At 35.1% G+C, this 25241-nt stretch overlaps 1 protein-coding gene across 1 annotated transcript in view; it reads right to left on the bottom strand.

Moving 5' to 3' along the window:
- Positions 1–25241, bottom strand: part of BRD10 (bromodomain containing 10) — a 103879-nt gene that overhangs the window by 73818 nt on the left and 4820 nt on the right. The window contains exon 2 of the mRNA XM_065879660.1: positions 497–697. Coding sequence (XP_065735732.1) covers positions 497–697 — 201 coding nt within the window. The remainder of the gene's footprint in view (positions 1–496; positions 698–25241) is intronic.

Here is a 25241-nt window from a genome sequence, read left to right as displayed (position 1 = left end):
TTTCCTGATGAATCCAGAGTAAGCAGAGTTATCCAGGAAATTAATACCAATGGAGGACTGGCAGAAGTGAACCTATATGTCATTTTGAACTACACAGTCTCTGGAGTTTCTCCTAATTTTAAACTTTAAAGGTCTGTGATTCTATTCTAAAGCTCTATGAATCTACATAAAATTCCTCTCATTTAAAATTTATAATTCATTTAAGACTACTTTCAGAAATCTAGAAAGCACCCTGAAATCTTTCATACAAATTATTTTTGTATAGCTTCAAAGTAATTTGGTTTAAATTTTAAAACTGTATTTTGAAACAGATATCATTGTGATATTTCAGTACTAACTCATACGTAGTTGAGAATGCATTTTGGAACACTATTAAAATGGGCCCAGAAATTTGATATGGGCACACAAAAGTTATACAACTACTCTTTGAAATGTAGTTCCTGAAAATTTGAACAACATGAAACTCAACTTTTTTTTTTTTTTTTTTAGCATTTACCTTTTTTCTTCTTTTGCTCTCAGCTGTTCTTCCTGTCTCAAAACTTGAACCATTACAGATTCAAAAACTCCACTTGTCAAGCCTGCCAAACTTCGTGGTGTTGACCGGCGCCTTGTTGAAGTACATGCAGTTCCCTTCTCATCCTCCAATCCATAATAGCCTCTAGATGTAACTGCTATCGTTGTCTTTTCTCTCAAGTGCCTTGGAGAAGAATAAGTCAATTCACAGGTCAAATCTTCTGGGTAAGCAATAAACCCCCTTAACCAGCATCTTAAGAAGAATCCTTTTTGCTAACTACATAAAAATTTAGTTAAACCTTGCTTAGCTATGTTTCAGATTTTTATCCTCCCTACATAATTTCTAATTTTCCTTACTCATGTCATAAAGTCAGTCTGAGTGATAGTCACTTCCCTACATTAAAAAAATATAAAATTGAAGCACTAAAATTAAGAATTAAAGATCTCTTTAATGAAAAAATTTTATTGTTTGCAAAATTAAATGTAGCTTATCTTTACATCTCTTCATATATTTCATACTACTATATCATTACTATGGAAAAATATACAATCACACAAAAACATTTTGGGAGAGAAAATTTATGATATATAAACACTTTGCAGTAATTATAAACAAATGAAGCACTACAATATATAATTTTAAGTTGTAAGCATTACAATATATAATTGTAAATTTAGAAACCTTCTTACTAAACTATAAAAAGAACCTAGGAATCCTGATTTCCTCTTCAACCTCACCATAAATGTCTCCCTACCCTATGATATTTATTATTACACTAAGATACTAGTCTAATGCTTAAAGGATGAAAAATTTTCTTAGCAGTTTGCTTAATTATTCATAAATTGTCTTAATGAATTTGGATTAAAACTATTTACACTGAAGAAAGAAATATTAATCTTATAAAATTTTAAGTCTAGAATAAAAACTGAATCCTGAATTTATGAGTTAATTGTAAATCTATATGAGTTAATCGTAAAAAGCACCAGGGAAAATATCTGCTGTTCTACCTCTGCAAAACATCCCAGAGCCTCTGAAGGCTTTGTACATGTTGTTTCTACAATGGTAAAATCAAGTCAATCTTAAAGTAAGCATTCAATATGCTGGATAAGAATCTATGTAAATTAAAATTTGACCCTGTAGTCATATTTTCCTGCTTTCCTATAGGCACAGGCTTTCTGTAATATAAAATAAGCTAAAGGTTCACCGAAACATAAACCTTTATGGCATGAAATATAATCAAACTCCTGCCCATCTTGGACTATATTTACAATGGTTTATTACTCTAAGAGTAACTTTATAACAATCTTACTCTCAGGCCATCTAGGTCCCATGAATAGTATGACTGCAAGGTTCTACTGAACTGTGGCACTATTATGTGTTTTCTTTATTATGAGATAACATTTTAACTAATTCAGCTTTAGGCAGGGCATAAACTTTTAAACTGGTTTTCTAGTAATGCTAAAGAACTTGAGCTAATCTATCCATACTGTTTCAGGCTGTGATCTTTTAAGCACAACAGCATACATCTATATAGTGGCTAACTGGCTGGGCGTAAGGAATGTGGGCCCAAGGAAAATAAACTGGCAATAACAGATACTGAATGGCTATACCTGGGTTCATTTTAGCATAGTGTTCACACTGGCAAACTAACTAGTTCTGTAATTTTAATTATTTCCTCATCGATACTAATGGAAAAGAACATTAATGGACAATATTACACCGAAATGTGATGACATGTCAGAGGTTACACGGTATGTAGAGCACTGGGGATAAGGAGAGTTGAGGGAAATATAAGTCATATGGCTTATGAACTGTCATGTAAACAAGTCAGAAACTAAATTTTACACTTTAACTTCAGTCTTATAAGTAGAGATGGTGAAGTTATAAACTACTTTTTTAAACAGTATTTTCTCATAACAAAGAGGAATTAATATCCTTTATTACTCATCAGAAATAAGAATTTATAAGTTTTGATATTTATCATTCATAATCCAAATACAAAGAAAACGATGATGCTTCTCTTGTATCAATACATAAAGATGAAAGGGTCTAAGGAAAAGAATTCTCATACATTAGTGGGTATGTAAAATTGGCACAGCCTTCTTGGAAGTCAATTTGGTAATAATCATTAAGATTTAATGTGCACACATCCTTTGACCCATCATGCTTCTAGGAATTTACCCTATAGACATATATCCACAACTGTGAGCAATAACACACACACACAAAGTATTGTTTGTCATTCAAAAAGAACAATCTGGAAACAAATGTCCTTCGATAGGAGACAGGTTAAATAAAGTCATGTACATCACAACATGCAATACCATGATCCATTAAAAGCAACAGGTAAATCTGTATGTACTCACTATAAAAGATGTCCACATTACACTGCTGAATGTAAAGAAGTTGTTTTGGGGTAAAATATATTTTTTTACCCCAAAAGGAATTATATACAAGTAAATGTAAACATACATATGGCATCCAGTAGTGTGTGCTTGTGTACATGTTCAAACTCTCACCTAGATTACTTCAATCTCTTTGTGACACGTCTCCTGACTTCTACTCTGATCTCCCTCCAGTCTATCCTTCAAGCTGCAACCCAGGGAATCCTTTTAAAAAGCCAATCAGATTATGTCATTGCCCTGCTCTGTCTCTTCCAAAGCCTTCCAGTTATACTTAAAATACCATGCAAAGTTCTGATGGCTTACAAGAGTTAGTATGATATGGCCCTCATCTACCTCTTCAGACCCTATTTTCTGTAACTCTGACCTTAGCTTTTTGTGTTCTGGCCACAAAAGTCTTGTTATTCTCAGTCACACCAACATCTGCTTTGCACTTGATCGCTCTCCTGTAAGGCACTTTCCCCCCAGATATTTGTATGGCTAGGCACTATCACTTCATTCAAATCTGTATTCAAATATCACCATATTTGAGAGGACCTTCCTGATTTCACAGAGAAAATGGTAGTTTTAAAGAATCCTGTAAAGGATTCCCTGTCATTCTCTATTGTTTTACTCTGGTTTCTTTTTCTTCATGCTACTTATCATACATTAATTATCTATTTATTTGGTAATTATCCATATCTTCACCAGAATGAAAGCTCCAGGCGGATAAGCACTTTGTTTTGTTAATGGCTGTTACCTTCAGAGCCTCAAACTGTGGTATATAGATATAGTATTTGGAAGGATACAAGCCAAACCATTTATTTTTCATTTTAAATTTACACACATAAAGTTGAAAAATTCTACTCATCTATTTTGTCCACAGTAAAAGAACACTGATTAAACATTTGTTACTAACTAGTACTTGAGTTTTCATACATCAGAGAATAAAAGGCAATAAAATAAGATGAAAATAAGTCTCACCTCCAAATAAGAATTGTCAGATAATCAGCAATCAAATAATACACTAAAATAACTCCCCCTTCCCAAAATTCAAGTTTTCCTTCCTATTAGGAAAATTATTCCATGAAATCAGTCTGACAGTACTTTGAAAATAACAGATTGCTAACTATAAGCAAAAGCTAAGCAATAATTATGGTTGATTCATTGAGTTTTATAGTTACCCTTTTTCTTTTTTTTTTCCCCTCACAAAGAAAGCATGAAAAGGTCTTTTCTGTGGTGTTGATGCATTCCAAGTTTCAGAATTCAGAGGTGCAATTTTGTTCAAAATTATTAAAATAAGTATTAAGGTAGAAGTAAACTAATATTAAGTTTTACTTAAGGTTAATATTTGGACTGACCCTCTACTATAAAAAGATGATTGGAAAGGTTTCTGCTATTACATGATTTTACATTACCAAAACAATGTAGAAGTGTCACCTATAAAAAGTTTATCTGTCCACTTAAAAGTTGGAAACAGAATCATCTAATGTGCTTTAAAATGTTCCAAATGAAGAGTTTCAGTCACTTTTTAAACCCATTTACTTAAAAAAATATTAAAATGCAATATAGCCCTCAGGGTCCTGACAAGAAAGAGATAATACTCAAAAGGAGGTGATGTTTAATGAAGACACCATTTACAAATGTGCAGGTAAGGTTAAGGGAAACTAGGAAGGGATGGTGAAGCACTCGTAGACTAGCTAGAGAGCATTATTATCACTCTAGGCTCAATAGGGAAAGGGGAGGGAATAGTTACTAGAACCAAGAAGCTGTCATTGTAGAGGAGGGCCACACGATGATGATGATGCAGTTACTGAAGCCCAGCAAAGAAGAAGCTGTTAGAATAAATATCTCTACCTCTCTGTCAGTGCCTCCAACTGACTGAACCCAATCAGAAGCCAGAAAACAAGGCAGACCAGTTATAACAGTCCTTAGAGATCAGCTTCCTGGGGCACAGAGCATAGAGCACAAGGGTGGAGAATAGATTTGAAGGTGCAAATGAAGATTATCCAGCACAACAGGAACTTAGTATTCGTTTTCAAGAGCAACTAACTGAAATTAGGAAAGGCAGAACTTTTTTTGGTGGATTTCAACAAAAACTTTTGCATGTTTGATAGATAAGCATCATTATGTAGTCAGCCCAGCCTGTCATGCACTTTTTCCATCTGGATTTGTGTATCTTTATGAGCTCTGAACTACAACAGTCTTTAAAACCAAGTACCAAAATAAACTCAACTTAAAACAAGCCTTTTAGATAACTCTACAGCCAATTATTAAACCAAGATTTTCAAAACTAATGAAGTATATAAAAACGCCCTCACCAAAAGTAACTTTTCATAACATTAATATTATTTAAAAAATTTTAAAATATGCTTAATCTCTCATTTCCAGGATCTAGTTTAATGTATTGTGATACGTTTTATAATATATAAAGCATAATAGTATAGAAGAACCTATATATGATTTATAAATAAATATGCATACAATAGGGGTACATATGCAAAACCTTTTCTGCTTGAGAAGCCAAATCATAAAAGTTTGGCGACCACTCCTCTCATCTCCAGCTTATATATGATACCCCTAACAGTTCTGGAACAAAGAAGTCTTCGTCCACAACAAAGGAAAAAAAAAAAAGCATTTATCACAGATTGTTAAACTTATTTCCTACTTGATCTTCTTTACTTTCTATTCTCCCAATTGTTACTCTTACTCCCCTTGCATTTTAAACTCATCTTCATCCAGACCTCCAGTCCCTTGTTTGGTTCCTTTATTTGCTCTCACATAATTCAGCCTCTTTCAGCTATTCATATAGATAACTAAATTGGGAACCATCATATATGACTAACCTCTTCTATCTCATCTTCCTTGACCAATTTATCTTTCTGTCTCAGGCACCCTATCTCTCTCTTGCATCTCAGCTAAAAAGGTCCTTCACGCCTATATCTCCACTACTAAGCACTGTAGGAGAAAAAAAATCACCACCTGGTAGTTTATTGTCTAACTGTAACCTAAACTGGACTCGCCTAAGATTACTTCTTTGAAAGAAGTTAACTCCCTCTTCGGTTCTCCATAACAGCAACTTCAAATGCCATCATTATTCAAAAACTTCACCTCACTATCCATCATCATATAGCAGTTGACTTTGCTTATTACTTATTTCACAGAGAAAATGGTAGTTTTAAAGAAAGAGCTCGATTAACTTCCTGATTCTCAAAAAACAAAATTATCCGAAGCTAAACAAAATGTATCTGCACTTTGAGTTGCAGTGAAAAAAGTGTCTCTTATCAAAAACTAATCCTGCAGTAGGTTTTCAGAATTTTTACTTCATTAACTATCCCCTGGATCTTCAGCCTCTACCTGCTAGTTGCCTTTAGCATATAAACATGTCCAAGTTTTTATTAAAAACAAACCATTCCCCTTGAGAAGAGCCACATCTAAATCTTGGTCCATTTCACCTTTCATTCACACCTCAAACTGTCATTTGCCTGTACCTACTCTATTGAAATCCCTCTTCCCAAATGACCTCCTAGTTATGAAATTCAAGTGATATTTTTCATTTCTTATTCACTCAACCTCTGTATACCATCTGATTACTCTTTTATCCAGACCTTAAACTGGACTTTGCAGAAAGAACAGTTTTAGATAGGTAGGAAAGAGTGGAAAAGAAATACTAATTAAGAAGAAAAATATTCATTCATATTATTCAAATTCATTCATTCAAAATATTTACTGAGCAACAGGGATTCAGCAGTGAACATGTTGACAGTTCGCATATATTTGGGTTGAAACAATGGTGACACCACTGAAAAAAATGTTAAAGTTGAAAAGAAAAATATGAAAATTGGGAAGGAGACCTGGGTTAGAAATACACTTAGTTTCTAACATTTTGATATAACACTTGCACAACCAGCTGGGAAAGTTCTATGGACAGAAATATGAAGCTAAAACGAAAGGAAAGGCTCAAGATATCGATTTGAGAGTCTTAGAAAGTCATAAAAAAGAGTCTCTCCACAGAGGAATAAATATAGGGAGATATGACCTAAAGGCATAACTTTAGGGATTATCCATAATTATAAAGAAAAACGTAGCAAAAGAAGAGGAAGACTCAAAAGACAACAGTTTAAGTTAAAAAACAGCACTATAAGGGAATTCCCTGATGGTCCAGTGGTTAGGACTCAGCGCTTTCACTGCAGTGGCCCAGGTTCGATCCCTGGCCGGGGAACTAAGATCCCACAAGCCACATGGCATGGCCAAAAAAAAAAAAGAAGAAACATCACAATAACAACCAAAGGAGAAAAGTTTTAAGTATCAAGTGATCTAAACTATTTAGTTCTCCAGATAGATGGAAAAAGTACTAAGTAAAAACCAAGGATTAAGCAAGAAGGCATTCATTAGTATGGAAAACTAATAAGGGAATAATTACAAAGAACCTTGTAAGTTAAAAAATCTTTCAGTTAAAAAATCTTTCAAAGTCTTTGTTCATACCTGAAGTGGCACCAAATAAGTGACATAATTTCTCTAAATAACAACCAAAGACCACCATAACTAATTTTTTGAAAACCAAACATTCTGCTTAGAATAAATTTCCATTTCTTGATTTTGCCTTTCTAGTTTAAGGAAGGGACAAAGGTAAATGTAAAGTTTTTATTTACATAGGAAGGATACTTGAGAAGTGCCTTACCAACCTCAACAACTCTGATAAGCATTTTTAGTAAGTTAGGGCTGTTCTGTTGAACATTTTACTACCACTACAGCTAATCCTTACCATATAGAAGCAGTCATGAGTTTTCAGTACAGGCAGAACAGAGGGCTCCCTAGGTCCTTATCTTTCATATAGTCTGGTTATGTTCATGTTCCCTAGAAGATACTAAAGCTGTGACAAGTCTGCAAAGTGGGCAGGTAGATAGCTTGGCTTCCTTTTCTTGGCTAACTCCTCTAAATATCTGCCAAGTACTGATGAGGATTTAAAGTAGAACACTGTAAATTCAAGATACTTTCAGATGTGACACAGACACAAAGAGGAAAGATGGGAAAGCTGGGGCGAGTCTTGCCTCTACCTACTTGAAATAAGAGGTCATAAAAAACAGATGTAGGCACCTAACAAGAGTTGAAGACTTAACTGAAATTAGGAGGATGTGGCAAGTGTACATTATGGTGTTCACAGAAAATAAGCAATGCTACCAACCTCTTTCTTTATTGTGCATTTCAAGAATGGAAAGAATGTCATTCTTATTCCACACAAACTAGTAATTCCTGCTGTTCTCTCACGTTTTTAATTTAAAAATGAATATTTTATTTTCCCCTCCTTTATTGAGATATAATTGACATAAACCACTGTGTAAGTTTAATGTGTACAATGTGTTGATTTGATACACATATATTTTGCAACATTATTACCACCACAGGGTTAGCTAACACCTCCACTGGGTCACATAACTAAAAACAAATATTTTAAGAATTCATTTCTGAATTATATCTTTCTTCTGATTAAATTATCACCTTGCGCTCTGGGTTTTGCAAGGTCCAGCATGGGTTACAGGACCCTCTATCTGGTCCTGTTGCTGTCATTCCATCACTCACTCACTCCACAAACTTTTACTGAGCACCTCTGGGTGCCAGGCTCTGCTTTGGGTACTGGGGATTCAGAAGACAGTGGTCTTTGTCTTCCAGGTACTTTCTGCTCTCTTGCATTTTCCAGCCATGCTGAAATGATGGAGATGATTTCCTTATCCAGATGTGCTGCTTGGTATTGCACCTCTGCATCAGTCTCTCTGTTCTTTCTTCCCCTCATCATCTGGTGAGCTCCCTTCCTTTCTTCAAAATCCAAGTCAGATCTCTCCCTCCGTGGAGACGTCTCTATCTTTGACAATAATCATTCAACTCCATCTCATTGTGGTTCCTTCTTTATGTCTTTAGCAGTAGAAGATCTTTTCTGGTAGGTTCCAGTCTTTTTCACTGATGGTTGTTCTGCGAATAGTTTGATTTTGGTGTGCTCATGACAGGAGGTGAGCTTAGGGTCTTTCTACTCTGCCATCTTGGCTGATCTCTCCATCTCCCAAATATTTCTTATGCCAAGTGACCAAAACATGGGTGGTGCAAATGCTGAGTCCACAATACTATTTTATACTATTAAAAAGTATTAAAAGTACCTTATGTAAAAACAAAAACATGAAAATTTCATTTCTGGAAAATTCAGAAAAAATCATTTGACAGAGGACTCATCCTACCAGATATTAAAGTGGATTTTAAAGTCACAGTAATAAATTTAATACAAGAAGTTGAATAGTTAGACATACCAACAGTAGTGGAGACAGTTAAAAAGTAGATCCAAATACACCAGGACTTTAATATATTACAAAAATGGTATACCAAAGCAATGGAAAAAAGTGATGCTGTGACAAGTAGCTGGATGTGAGAGAAAAATAAAGCTGGATTTCAACCTCACCCCTTGACCAAAACAAATTCCAGACAGATCCATGTATTTTTTCATTCATTCATTTATTCCTTTATTCAATATTAAATACACATAGATACTGAGACAGGTGTTGGCATCAACACTTACAGGCAAGATTCCTCCTTGCTGAGCTTACACGCTAGTAAGAAGACACACCAAAAAAGAGTAAAGAAATACATACACATACACATAAGTCTTAACTATAATATACTGTAAGTTCTGTGAAGAATATTTCTCTGAGGAAAATGAGAGAAGGAGCCATCCATGACCAAAACAAACAAACAAAAATAAGCAAACAGAAACCCAAAGAAAACCCTGGGAATAAGAGTGTTCTAGATAAAACAAAAAGGAAGTATAAAGGTCCTGAGGTGAGAAATGGCTTGGTAGGTATATAAAGAACAGTAAGCCAAACTCCTTACTATAGCCTAAGTGCCAATGAAGTGCTTGATGCAGGGTTCTGACTTCTCAATGTACATTTTTTTTAAAGTTCACCATGGCTGCCAGGTAGAAAATGGACTCAAGGAGGAAAAAGCAGAAGCAGGAAAAACAAGTCAGGAAACTATAGCAGTATTTCAGGCAAGAGATGATAATAGTTTGTACTTAAGTGGTGACAGTGAAAAGAAATGGGCAAAATTTAAAATATACTTTAGAGGAAGAAAGCTCAGAAATGGTTGATATGCTTAACAAGAGAAATGAGTGAAAAGGAAGAATCAATTAAAAAATCATGTTTTTGGGCCACAGCAACTTCCCAGACAGTGGAGTCATTTGCTCAGAAGGTAAGAACAGGCTTAGAAAAGGAAAACAAAAGAACAAACCTAAAGTTCAGTTTTGAACATGTTAAAATTTGAATTGGCTAACTTTTATTCAACATAGTATTGGAAGTCCTTGTCACAGTAACCAAAAAATAAAAAGAAATAAAAGGAATCCAAATTGGAAAGAAATAAGTAAAACTGTCACTGGTGGCAGATGACATGATACTATACACAGAAAATCCCAAAGACACCAACAAAAACTACTAAAGTTCATCAATGAATTAAGTAAAGATGCAGAATACAAAATTAATATACAGAAATCTGTTGAGTTTCTATACACTAACAATGAACTATTGGAAAGAGAAATAAACAATCCCATTTTGCATCACATCAAAAAGAATAAAACACCTAGGAAAAAATCTAAGGAGGTAAAAGACCTGTACTTGGAAAACGATAAGACACTAATGAAAAAAACTGAAAATGACACAAAAAGATGGAAAGATATTTCATGTTCGGGGACTGGAAGAATTAATATTGCTAAAATGACCATACTACCCAAAGCAATCTACAGATTCAATGCAATCCCTATCAAAATACCAACGGCATTTTTCACAGAACTAGAACAAATAATTTGACAAATTGTATGGAAACGCAAAGACACTGGAAAGCCAAAGCAATCTTGAGAGAGAAGAACAGAGCTGGAGGTATCAGGCTCCCTGACTTCAGACTATATTACAAAGCTACAGTAATCAAAACAGTATGGTACTAGCACAAAAACAGACACATAGATCAATGGAACAGAATAGAGAGCCCAGAAATAAACCCACACACTTATGGTTAATTAATCTACAACAAATGAGGTAAGAATATGTAACGGGGAAAAGACAGTCTCTTCAATAAGTGGTCCTGGAAGGAAATGGACAGCTTACCTGTAAAATAATGAAATTAGAATATTTTCTTATACCATATACAAAAATAAACTCAAAATGTATTAAAGAACTAAATGTAGGACCTCCCTAGTGTTCCAGTGGCTAAGACTCTGCTCTCTCAAAGCAGGGGGCCTGGGTTCGATCCCTGGTCAGGGAACTAAATCCCACATGCCGCAACTAAGGGTTCACTTGCTGCAACTAAAGATCCCACATGCCACTACTAAAAAAAAAAAAGATCCCGCATGCTGCAACTAAAGATCCCACGTGGCACAACGAAGATCCTGCACATGGCAACAAAGATTCCACATGCTGCAACTAAGACCCAACGCAGCCAAATAATAAGGGCTTCCCTGGTGGCGCAGTGGTTGAGAGTCCGCCTGCCGATGCAGGGGACACGGGTTCGTGCCCCGGTCTGGGAAGATCCCACATGCCGCGGAGCGGCTGGGCCCGTGAGCCATGGCCGCTGAGCCTGCGCGTCCGGAGCCTGTCCTCCGCAACGGGAGAGGCCACAACAGTGAGAGGCCCGCGTAACGTATAAAAAAAAAAAAAAAAAAAAAAAAAAAAAATAAATAAATAAATAAATAATAAAAGAACTAAATGTAAGGTGGAAAACCATAAAACTACCAGAAGAAAACAGGGGCAGAACACTCTTTGACATAATTCATAGCAATATTTTTAATATTTCCTTTCCTATAGCAATAGTTCCTTTCCAATATTTCCTTTCCTAAAGCAAAGGAAACAAATGCAAAACATAAAAAAAGGGACCTAACTAAACTTAATAGCTTTTGCACAGCAAAGGAAACCACCAATAAAGTGAAAAGACAACCTACTAAATGGGAGGCAATATTTATAAATATTATGACTGATAAGGGGTTAATATCTAAAATATGTAAACTGCTCATACAACTCAATATCAAAAAAACAACCCAATTAAAAAACGGGCAGAAGACCTGAATACACATTTTTCTAAATAATACATACAGATGGCCAACAGGCACATGAAAAGATGCTCAATGTTGCTAATCATCAGAGAAATGGAAATCAAAATCACAGTGAGATATCATCTTACATGTCAGAATGGCTATTATCAAAAAGGCCACAAATAACAAATGCTGGTGAGGATGTGGAGCAAAGGGAACCCTTGTACATCATTGGTGGGAATGTAAATTGGTGCAAGTATGGAATACAGTATGGAGTTCCTCAAAAAACTAAAAATAGAACTACCATATGATCCAGCAATTTCACTCCTAGGTATAGATCCAAAGAAACTGAAAACACTAATTTGGAAAGATACATGCATCCCAATGTTCACAGCAGCATTATTTATAATCACCAAAATATGGAAGCAACCTAAGTGTCCATCAACAGATGGGTGGATAAAAAAGATATGGTGTACATGTATATACACAACAGAATACTTAGCCATAAAAAAGAATGAAATTTCATCATCTGCAACAACAAAGATGGGACCTGGAGAGTATTATGCTTAGTGAAATAAGTCACACAGGGAAAGACAATTACTGTATGATATCACTTATATGTGAAATCTAAAAAATAAATGAATGAATATAACAAAACAAAAACAGACTCACAGACATAGAAAACAAACTAATGTTTACCAGTGGGGACAGGGGATTAACAGGTACAAACTACTATGTATACAATAAATAAGCTACAAGGATATACTGTACAACACAGGAAATATAGCCAATATTTTATAATAGATTTAAATGAAATATAATCTATAAAAATTTTTTATCAGTATGTTGTACACCTGAAACTAGTATTGTAAACCAACTTACACCTCAATTAAAAAATAAAGCTTCACACAAACAGAAAAGAACCCCCCAAAACAAAAAACTGAGACACCCAGTTGAATACAAGAAACTAGTGACAGTCGTAGCCTATTTTACTAGGGGACCAGAAAAATGTAGAGGAGACATTTTTATTGTAATACTTCTTGTATTGTTTAACTTTTTGCCACTAAGATGTGTACACATTATTTTGTAAATTAATAAACTACCAATAAGACAAATACTAATTACTGGATTGCTAAGCAAAGTCCACGTACATTAAGTTACACTATTTCCTTCAGATTTTCACAGTTGTTATACTTTATATGCATACTTATTTTCAATAATTTATACTGCAAATACATACTGTCAATCCCACGACCACAAGTATCTAAATGTTCCCTCCACCTTGAAATCTTTAATGATCCTATTCTCCCCAGTCTCTCTTTCAGGTAGAAGGCTCCTTTCTCTCAATCCCTTCAACTCTTGCTCATAAGCAGCAAGCACTGTGATTAAGCACCTGGGCTCTGGAGCCAAACAGTCTGGATTCAAATCCAGCTTCTGCCACTAATTTGTTTGGGCAAATTAATTTTTCTGTGTCTCATTTCTTCATTTGTAAAACAGGTTATGTAAATCATTAATTACTTCAAGAGTTGTGGGGATTAAATAAGTTAATACAGATAAAGCCTTTCAAACAGAGTAACATATGATAGCATTTAATAAGGCAGCCAAAACAGGCTATCTCTACTCCCTGTTCTAAATTGGCAACTTAATCATAAGTACTGTTGAAAAGGATAGTTATAAAGTAACGAAAACATTAGGAACTAATGTGTGTGACTGGAAACATTTTTAAATAGTTTTAAGGTATATTCTTACTATAAATCTCACAAATTCATCATGCCATGACTGATGGCTTCAACCTATTTCTTAATGAGTTAGGCAAATTTTTTGTAAAAAGTCTTGTCATTTTTTTTGTTGTTGGTAGCCAAACAAAGCACCAGATAGCTAATCCACATAGCAAAAAATAAATTTCTTACAAGAAAAAACTACAGGGTCAAACAAAAAAAAAAAAACAAAACCATCATTACAGGGTCCTACCGTTGCTATCCCGTTCGTGTATAGTTTTCCATGTAACAATATTCACACACAACAATCAAGTAACAAGTAAAATCAAATCTAGTAAGTGATAAGCAGAATATGTGGCAAAATATATAAACTATAAGTGGAAAATCCGAATTTTGTATTGAATTTGTGTGTGTATATGAAAGTAAATGATACATATGTATACAGATGAGATAAAGAAGGCTAACAAGTGATATCTGATGGGAGAGGTGATTTTTATTTTTTGACATATTCCTATTTTTTTTAAATCTTCTTCAAAGAGCATGTACTGAATAGAATGCTTAGCAGAGTATTTAGCATATAGAAAGAAATGAATAAATGTTAACTCTTAGTAAAAAAGGACTTAAACTGCTAATAAAAAATTAAAATAGATCTCAGTTATCTTATCATTTACACACTTGCCATAAAACTTAAAAAAAAGACTTGATTTCAATTTCACTACCAACCAAATTCCCTACCATGGAATTAGTAAGTAGAGGAACTTACTAATGTACTGGCAATTGTATCATAATCAGGGATTCAGATAAACTGGAGGATATAAATGGTTCTGTGGATCACCATGAAATAATGTCATATTTAATATATTAAAATGTTTCTACCATCTTTTATTTAGCATGTTATGATATTTATTTTAAGATGATGTTCTTATAAGTATCTATCTGTTAAAAATACAGGTTTGGGGGCTTCCCTGGTGGCGCAGTGGTTGAGAATCTGCCTGCCAATGCAGGGAACACGGGTTCGAGCCCTGGTCTGGGAAGATCTCACATGCTGCGGAGCAACTGGGCCCGTGAGCCACAACTACTGAGCCTGCGTGCCACAACTACTGAGCCTGCGCATCTGGAGCCTGTGCTCCACAACAAGAGAGGCCACGACGGTGAGAGGCCCGCGCACTGTGATGAAGAGTGGCCCCCGCTCACCGCAACTAGAGAAAGCCCTCGCACAGAAACGAAGACCCAACTCAGCCAATAAATAAATAAATAAATTTATAAAAAAAAAAAAATACAGGTTTGGGTCTATAAAAACCAAGCTGTCAAATTAAGCACAACCAGCTGATATTATCAATATGTATTTGCAATTTATTAATTATATTTGTCCTATTCATTTTTTTGGTTACTGGTAAACAAAGTTGTAGAAAATAACTTGGAAGATATAGTACCTTAAATTGGTAAAATTCTGTATTTAACGTAATTTTTTTCCTCTGAGAACTGTAAGAAGACTGAAATTATCCAATTAAAGAAACAAAACTAAGTCCAACTTAAATTATTTATTTACATATTTAAATCTAGTGTATTATCTAAATTATTTGGCAAAAGAAAATACTGTCTGTCTCTTCTTCCTAGCTTTTCAAGATCAATAAAACTAATAGCTGGTTCTTTGAGAAGATAAACAAAATTGATAAACCATTAGCCAGACTCATCAAGAAAAACAGGGAGAAGACTCAAGTGAATAAGATTAGAAATGAAAAAGGAGAAGTTACAAAGACACTGCAAATACAAAGCATCCTAAGAGACTACTATAAGCAACTCTATGCCAATAAAATGGACAACCTGGAAGAAATGGACAAATTCTTAGAAAGGTATAACCTTCCAAGACTGAACCAGGAAGAAATAGAAAATATGAACAGACCAATCACAAGTAATGAAATTGAAACTGTGATTAAAAAATCTTCCAAAAAACAGAAGTCCAGGACCAGATGGCTTCACAGGTGAATTCTATCAAACATTTAGACAAGAGCTAACAACCATCTTTCTCAAACTCTTCCAAAAATTGCAGAGGAAGGAACACTCCCAAACTCATTCTATGAGGCTACCATCACCCTTATACCAAAACCAGACAAAGGTACTACAAAAAAAGAAAATTACAGACCAATATCACTGATGAATATAGATGCAAAAATCCTCAACAAAATACTAGCAAACAGAATCCAGCAACACATTAAAAGGATCATACACCATGATCAAGTGGGATTTATCCCAGGGATGCGAGGATTCTTCAATATACGCAAATCAATGTGATACACCATATTAACAAATTTAAGAAGAAAACCCATATGATCATCTCAATAGATGCAGAGAAAGCTTTTGGCAAAATTCAACACCCATTTATGATAAAAACTCTACAGAAAGTGGGCATAGAGGGAACCAACCTCAACATAATAAAGGTCATATACGACAAACCCACAGCAAACATCATTCTCAGTGTTGAAAAACTGAAAGCATTTCCTCTAAGATCAGGAACAAGACAAGGATGTCCACTCTCACCACTATCATTCAACATGGTTTTGGAAGTCCTAGCCACGGCGATCAGAGAAGAAAAAGAAATAAAAGGAATCCAAATTGGAAAAGAAGTAAAACGGTCACTGTTTCCAGATGACATGATACTATACATAGAGAATCCTAAAGATGCTACCAGAAAACTACTAGACCTAATCAATGAATATGGTAAAGTAGCAGAATACAAAATTAATGCACAGAAATCTCTTGCATTCCTATATACTAATGATGAAAAATATAAAGGAGAAATTAAGGAAACACTGCCATTTACCATTGCAACAAAAAGAATAAAATACCTAGGAATAAACCTACCTAGGGAGACAAAAGACCTGTATGCAGAAAACTATAAGACACTGATGAAAGAAATTAAAGATGATACCAACAGATGGAGAGATATACCATGTTCTTGGATTGGAAGAATCAATATTGTGAAAATGACTCTACTACCCAAAGCAATCTACAGATTCATGGTAATCCCTATCAAATTACCAATGGCATTTTTCACAGAACTAGAACAAAAAATCTTAAAATTTGTATGGAGACACAAAAGACCCCGAATAGCCAAAGCAGTCTTGAGGGAAAAAAGCGGAGCTGGAGGAATCAGACTCCCTGACTTCAGACTATACTACAAAGCTATAGTAATCAAGACAATATGGTACTGGCACAAAAACAGAAATATAGATCAATGGAACAGGATAGAAAGCCCAGAGATAAACCCACACGCCAATGGTCAACTAATCTATGACAAAGAAGGCAAGGATATACAATGGAGAAAAGACAGTCTCTTCAATAAGTGGTGATGGGAAAACTGGACCGCTACATGTAAAAGAATGAAATTAGAACACTCCCTAACACCACACACAAAAATAAACTCAAAATGGATTACAGACCTAAATGTAAGACCAGACACTATAAAACTCTTAGAGGAAAACATAGGAAGAACACTCTTTGACATAAACCACAGCAAGATCTTTTTTAATCCACCTCCTAGAGTAATGGAAATAAAAACAAAAATAAACGTGACCTAATGAAACTTAAAAGTTTTTGCACAGCAAAGGAAACCATAAACAAGACAAAAAGACACCCATCAGAATGGGAGAAAATATTTGCAAACGAATCAACGGACAAAGGATTAATCTCCAAAATATATAAACAGCTCATGCAGCTCAATATTAACAAAATAAACAAACCAATCCAAAAATGGGCAGAAGACCTAAATAGACAGTTCTCCAAAGAAGACATACAGATGGCCAAGAAGCACATGAAGGGCTGCTCAACATCACTAATTATTAGAGAAATGCAAATCAAAACTACAGTGAGGTATCACCTCACACCAGTTAGAACGGGCATCATCAGAAAATCTACAAACAACAAATGCTGGAGAGGGTGTGGAGAAAAGGGAACCCTCTTGCACTGTTGGTGGGAATGTAAGTTGATACAGCCACTATGGAAAACAGTATGGAGGTTCCTTAAAAACCAGAAATAGAATTACCATATGCCCCAGCAATCCCACTACTGGGCATATACCCAGAGAAAACCAAAATTCAAAAAGACACATGCACCCCAGTGTTCACTGCAGCACTATTTACAATAGCCAGGTCATGGAAGACCTAAGACCTAAGACCTAAATGCCCTTCGACAGACGAATGGATAAAGAAGATGTGGTACATATATACAATGGAATATTACTCAGCCATAAAAAGGAACGAAATTGGGTCATTTGTAGAGATGTGGATGGACCTAGAGACTGTCATATAGAGTGAAGTAAGTCAGAAAGCAAAGAACAAATATCATATATTAACGCATATATGTGGAACCTAGAAAAATGGTACAGATGAACTGGTTTGCAGGGCTGAAATTGAGACACAGAAATAGAGAACAAACGTATTGACACCAAGGGGGGAAAGTGGCGGGGGGTGGGGGTGTGTTGAATTGGGAGATTGGGATTGACAGGTATACACTGATGTGTATAAAATGGATGACTAATTTTAAAAAAACATATCTTTTCAGATACATTTCTATATAATCTGCTAAGAGAAGCAAAATAAAAAATTAAAATTAAGAAAGGTGAAAATTAAGGGATGGGAAAAATCAAATTGACGTTAGTTTTCTCTTCTAATTCATCTCATCTATGTGTTCCTTGTAACTCTCTAGCTTGAAAGCTTGAAATTTAATAAATCACTAAAATGGAATATCATATTCTTTAATAGCACAGCATATTAGGCCCTCTATGATCTGGCTCCATAAGCTGGTCCTTCCACTCACAGCTGTCATTACTTTTCTATATATAACTAGCACTCTAGCCAAACTAAACTACTGACCATTCCCTAGCTATATACAGTGACTTTTTTGCCTTTGCACTTTTGAATATGCTATTCTTGTTGCCTGGAATGACCTCTACATCAACTTAGTTTATCAACTCCTGTCTTTCCGTTTTCATCTCGAATACCTCTACACTGCCTATCAAATAATAAGCACTGTAAATATATGTTTAATATAAGGAACAGTACCTGTCTTACTACATTAACCATACACTACCTTCTATTATGCTTTTAAATACTGTACCCATCCCTTAAGAGAGGATATGGTATCTGAATTCAACCCAATTAATACATACTGAGTTTCTCTGCACTTGAAGAGCTTATTTCTAGAAACACAGAAATGCGTAAGAAAATCTTAAACTTTGGTGAGGCAAACAGATAACTTCAATATCATGGTATTCAAAAACTTCAATACAAATCATACGAATACAAAAAGTGGGTTAAGAACAGAAGAATATAACCAAGCTGAAAAGAAGAGGGGGGAAGAAATGTGCAAAGTTTTCCTGAGGAGATGACTGCTGAGTCTTTTAAAAACAAGCAGCAATTCTGACTTGATATAACCGAATATTTATTTGATTTTTATTAGCTCATTTATTTCATTAGTTCAAGAATTACCAAACAACTACCATCATAATACAGATAGACAGACACATCACTACCATAAATTTTTTAAGTGCTATAACCAAATGCAAAACAAAGAATCACGGAATACAGTGAAAAAAGCAATTAATTCTGTATCAGGCTTCATAGAGGAAGTAAAATCTAAGCTGAGCCTCAGAAAATAATTAGGATTTCACTAGACATAGAAAAAAGAAACAGACAAGTAGACAAGAAGGCACTCCAGATGTTTTGAAATTGCTCTGAATTTGATGAAGTTAACAGCCAATGACTGTAAATGAAATTCTAGAGAAAGCCAATGTCTAGTTCAACACAAGTGTCACTGGCAAAACCAGAATTAAACTCACTTTACTCACAAAGTTAAGACATCTTCAGTACAGTAAGCCATATATTAATTCTTTCAGAGTTCTAGAATACCAAGGGAGCTATTTCCAGGACATTTTTCCTCTTAATTTAATGCAGAGCAAAACTATTACTTAATAAAGTCTCTTTGAACACCTCATAGAATAAACACAGGCATAACATAAGAATATTTATCTTCAGGTACTATTCAAATTCTGTTATTTCTGTTAAAGGCCTAATTTTTCCTTCAATTAACTGGAATTTTCTCTAACCAAACATCATCATAATTTATTGGATGTTTGTTAATTCTGTGGTTTAAAACTATGGTTCTTAAGCTTTTTTTGGCTCTGTGCTCCTCTGCTGACCTAATAAAGTTCTGTACCCTCTCCCTAGAAGAACTAAAATGTAGGCACCTGCGCATACTCCCACACACACTTTGGCATACTGTATGGAGTAGGGGATGTTTTAGAACTCTAATTAAAAACTTTAAACTTTATAAAGGCTTGAACTCATACTGAACTATAAAAGAGAAACACAAAATTTAAAAATCAACCAAAAGACTATGAGGTCAATTAGTACATTACTCTGCCTGATATAGTGCAGAGCAATGCTATGAGAGCTAACCTTGGATCTCCTTTCATTGCTCCCCCAAATCAAATGAGAAACACAAAGAATAGCATTATTATCCACAGCTGATATATGATATAAGATCATACAAATAGGTTTAAATGAATAAAAGCGACGGGAATAGTCTTAGGTCTTTAACTTAAGGCTTTTTAAAATTTTGGTACTATTTAACACATTAGCCCTATGTAACAGGGATTTCTCATAGAATACTTTAACATAATTCTAAATTAAAATAGAGATTGCTCTGTGTAATAGTCTATGACAAACACATGACTTCCAAGGTCTTTCCATTCTTTAGTAGCATGCCTCCTCACCCCTCCCCCAACACTATCCCTCACTTGTCACCACTTACTTCTAAGCTGTATTCCACATGAAGACAAGAATATATGAATCTGCTTCTTAATTCTCTCCTACCTTCCCTTCATTCTATAACCCAAAATACAAAGCTAATAAATGTTGACAAGTATAAAAGCAGTGATAAAAAAATACTCCAATGAGAGAAAAAATTTTAATTCTGATGGGAAATCAATCATGAAACAGTGTTACTATATCCTGAAGTATCACTCCTAGAACTTTATTGTACATAAAAATCATTTATGGAGTTTATTAAAAGTGTAGCTTCCTAATCCCCACCCTGAGATTCTGAGTTAACAGATTTAAATATGCTATTCTGGGATCAAGGAATCTGCCTTTAACACAATTCTTACACTGGTGATCTGGGAAACACCTTTTGAGAGACAAGCCCCAAACACTTTTGAAAATGACCTGAAGACCTTATAACCACTTAATTCTAAATCAACATTTATAGAAGTCAAACAGCAACAAACCAAGCAGAAAAAGTCCCTGCCCTCATAGATTTTATCTTCTAGTTAAAGAGAAGAAAAAGATATATAAATCATATTGTATGTGAGGTTGAAATAAATGCTATGAAAGAAAACAAAGAAGGTTAAGACAGAGGGAAAGCCTTGCAGATAAGGCAGCAACAACAGAAGAAAGGAGGGAACCAGGAAACTAGTTTATCTGTGAGAAGAGAGCCAAATTTAAACCTGCTTTTCCTCAAGCACAAGTATTCAAGAGAGATATAAAATGTTTTCAGGGGCTTCCCGGTGGCACAGTGGTTAAGAATCTGCCTGCCAATGCAGGGGACACGGGTTCAAGCCCTGGCCCAGGAAGATCCCACATGCCGCAGAGAAACTAAGCCCGTGCACCCCAACTACTGAGCCTGTGCTCTAGAGCCCACAAGCCACAACTACTGAGCCCGTGTGCCACAACTACTGAAGCCCGCATGCCCCACAACAAAGGGTAGCCCCCACTCACCCCTACCAGAAAGTCTGCGCACAGCAACGAAGACCCAATGCAGCCAAAAAAAAATAAATTAAAAATTAAAAAGAAAAAAATGTTTTCAATTTTGTTTACTGTTTATATTCTAATATTTTTATCTTCCAATTTTAGTAATTCGTATGTTAAAAATTGGGCTTGTGGGCTAACATGGAAACAATCTATAACTATTTCTAAGGGAAAACGTTTCTATGTAATAAGTTTTTGAGATGATTTCTCTTCTCAGCACAAAATGAAATGGATTTGTTCTTATTTTTAGAACAAACATGAGAATAGACCCTGAATTCACCAGGAATTGTATATTTAGCAATATATCCTTTACTGTATCCTTTACTGTATTTGATAGGCAATCTACTATCGAAATTGAAAAGCAGTTTAAAGACATAAAGCATGAAATGCCACAGGGAAAATCCAGTATTCTACCTGCATGCACATTTTGTAAGAGAGGTTTTCTTTCTGATCTCAACTTCAAAAAGCTGAGGATGCACACCATTATCATAAAAGTCAATGTACTAGGCTAGTATAGATTGTAAAACTGGAACAAAACTGTTTACCTTTAAAGCTTTTGCAAACCCAAACTGTAGTTATTATAAACTGGGATGTTACCATTTGAAGAAATGGTATCTAGCAGATGAGATGTATCTGAAAGAGAAAGGGGGCTATCTTTTGGAAATAGAAGATCCACAAAACACTTCGTCTGCTAAATAGCAACTCAAACACTTTCTGCATTATATCTTGGCAATGTTTTTTCACTGATTCTAATTTAGAAGGCTTAAACTCCCACAAAAGAGCAATATTAGTAAAGTAGTACTTACAAAGTATAGCAAGAGGTAAATAGTTTTACCTTAAACTGGTTTATCTCAATCTGTATTCTCATCTTTTTTTTTTTTTATCTTTTAGAGGGATGCCTAGACAGAAATGAAAAGGTCTAAATCCCCAGATGTACTAACATTTGAAGAGATATAAAAGAAACTATCAGAGAGTTATTTTTGTCTGAAGGTACATTCAGATGGCTCTACTCAAAAGCTTTAAATATGAAAGTTTGGGGTGAGTTCTTAGCACTAGCTATTCCAACCCTATAAAACTGCACTTACAGAATCTGTAGATTTTAAGTTTTGAATGGTATTATAAAAAATAACAACAGTAACACATGGTCATTGTAGAAAAAAAGTAGAAAGTGGAAGGGAAAATTAATCATCCACAGCTGTACCACCCAGTTACAACATTTAACATGACTGTACTGCCTTAAAACTTTGATGATACATATTTTTAACCCAATTTTTATTCAAAGTTGTAAATACTAATTGCCTTTAAATAAAATCTTTTATTAACTATAAAAGTAATATGCTTATTATAGAAAATCTAGGACATAACAGAAAATTACAAGAAGAAAATGAAAAATACCCAGGATCTTTCTACTTAGCAATAACCACTATTAATACTTCATTGGTCTTCCTAAGTCTTTTTGCAAAGTGTATATGCTTAATATCCTGACTTTTTTTTTTGCGGTACTCGGGCGTCTCACTGTTGTGGCCTCTCCCGTTGCGGAGCGCAGGCTCCGGACGCGCAGGCTCAGCAGCCATGGCTCACGGGCCCAGCCGCTCTGCGGCATGTGGGATCTTCCCGGACCGGGGCACGAACCCATGTTCCCTGCATCGGCAGGCGGACTCTCAACCACTGCGCCACCAGGGAAGCCCGTATCCTGACTTCTAAGCACGATTAATTTTGTAACACTCACGGGTCCCGGGTGGAAGATGATATAACAAAGGGCTTGGTTATATATAATACTACCACTGGGGTTTATTAGTGTTTCCCATTAAAAAAAAAAAAAAAAAAAGAACAACGACTTCAAGTAATTTAATATATATTTTAAAGATTCATATTATTATCGAAGTTCCTTGGAAATGAAAACAGCTATTATTTGTTCTCTAATCCTGTGGAGAGAGCCTAGAGAGGAATTGAAAACTAAAACACAAATATGAAAAGGACCTAATCTTCTCTCCAAAAACATGGTTTCTTTTCCCTGCTCTAATTTTTTTCTTAGAAATAAAAATAAATACAAGGGCACAAATACAATGAGAAACGAACTTTAAGGCAAAACACACTACAATCTATTAGGGCATTTTTACTGTATTAGATCTAAATCATTTCCAAATTATTATTTTCAAATGGAACAAAATCTCCTAAAATACTAAAGTCTGTAAGTTTACTATATTCCAACTAACACCTTTTATTTATTCCAGAATAAACTCTTTTCAGCTTCTTTAACTGCCTCTTCTCAATTAAGTATTTCAGTTTTTAATACACATTATACACACTTCAATCATATTTTTCTAATCTTTCCAAATTTAAGATAAGTCAATCCTTAAACAAAGTTCTGCCTTTGGTCCCCTTGTTTTTTTTACTAGACTCTGTCCTGGGCAATCTCATTCCCTCCCATTTCTTCAACCATCATCCTTCTGCAGGTTAATTCCTCATTAAACACCTCTAGTCTAGTTCTAGTCACTCTGCTGAGCTCCATATTCCACCTTCTAATTATTCTGAGTTGCACATCTTCAAATGCATGCTCCTCTCACATTCCCTCGGCATCACCATCACCTGGGCTCAAATTTATTTTGGCCCTCATCCTCTCCATCACACCCACATCCAATAGCTTGCCATTATACCACTTCTACTTGCTGAATTTACTTCTCTTGCATCCTTATTTATTATTTGTTTCTACTGCTTATTACCTCTTGATGGTATTAACTCCAGAGCCTTTTAATTGGTTTCCTTTCTCCATTCTCTCTCCTTCCATTTCAGCCTTCAAACCTCAAAATACTAGTAAAATCATGTCACTCCCTTAGCTAAAACCCGTGATGAATCTACACTGTCTACATTCTAAATTCCTTAGCAAGCAAACAAGGTCCTCCATAATTAGTCCCAGCTTACCTTTCTAGACTTATCTGCCATGACAGTACCTCATCATCCTACACTCTAACCAACCACTGGGTATAAACTATTCCTCTGGAATACACTGTACTCTCCTGCTTCCATACATGTAATTGTTTACCTACCACCTTGAAGTAAGGGATAAAGTCATGTCTATCATTGTAACTACAGGGCTTTACATACTACTTATCATAGCATAGGTCAAATAATTGTTTAATGAACTCCTCAACGTCACCTATCAATAGTCTACTCACCTTCCAAAATTATTACCTCTAGAATAAAATCTAATAAAATATTTTTCAATGCCAACTTCCCCACCTCCCCAGAGTAGTTGATCCCTCCTCTGCACTCTCCTAACACTCTATAATAAAGCTTATCACAGTAGTCCTCAGAGTATGCACGCTTAGAATATACAGCTGATCCCTGAACAACAGGAGTTTTAACTGCGTGAGTCCACTTATACGCGGATCTTTTTCAATAGTAAATACTATAGCACTACAGGATCCTCAGCTGGTTGAATCCGCGGATGCAGAACCCCAGATAGGGAGGAACCAAGTATACAGACAGCCTACGGAGGGCCAAGTTAGACACAGATTTTTGACTGCATCGAAATCAAGCTATACCATCAAAAATCCAAAAGTGATTATGTTCTCCTTGTTCGTAGGGAGAAAAACCTTAGGTACTAGATAGAATCTCGTCAATTAAGGGTTTCCTTCCATAATTTGTTTTAAGCCTTTTGTATCCCCTAGCAAAAAATCATACAACTAAATATATCAATATTTCAGGATATTCTGAAAGCAGTCCCATGACTTCCAGGTGTTCTGACAATGGAACAAGTTTGAAAAT

The sequence above is a fragment of the Phocoena phocoena genome, chromosome 6 (assembly GCF_963924675.1).
Source record: "Phocoena phocoena chromosome 6, mPhoPho1.1, whole genome shotgun sequence".
Lineage (NCBI taxonomy): Eukaryota > Metazoa > Chordata > Mammalia > Artiodactyla > Phocoenidae > Phocoena > Phocoena phocoena.
Note: the sequence above shows the minus strand (reverse complement) of the source record. Positions and strands in the feature narration are given on the sequence as shown.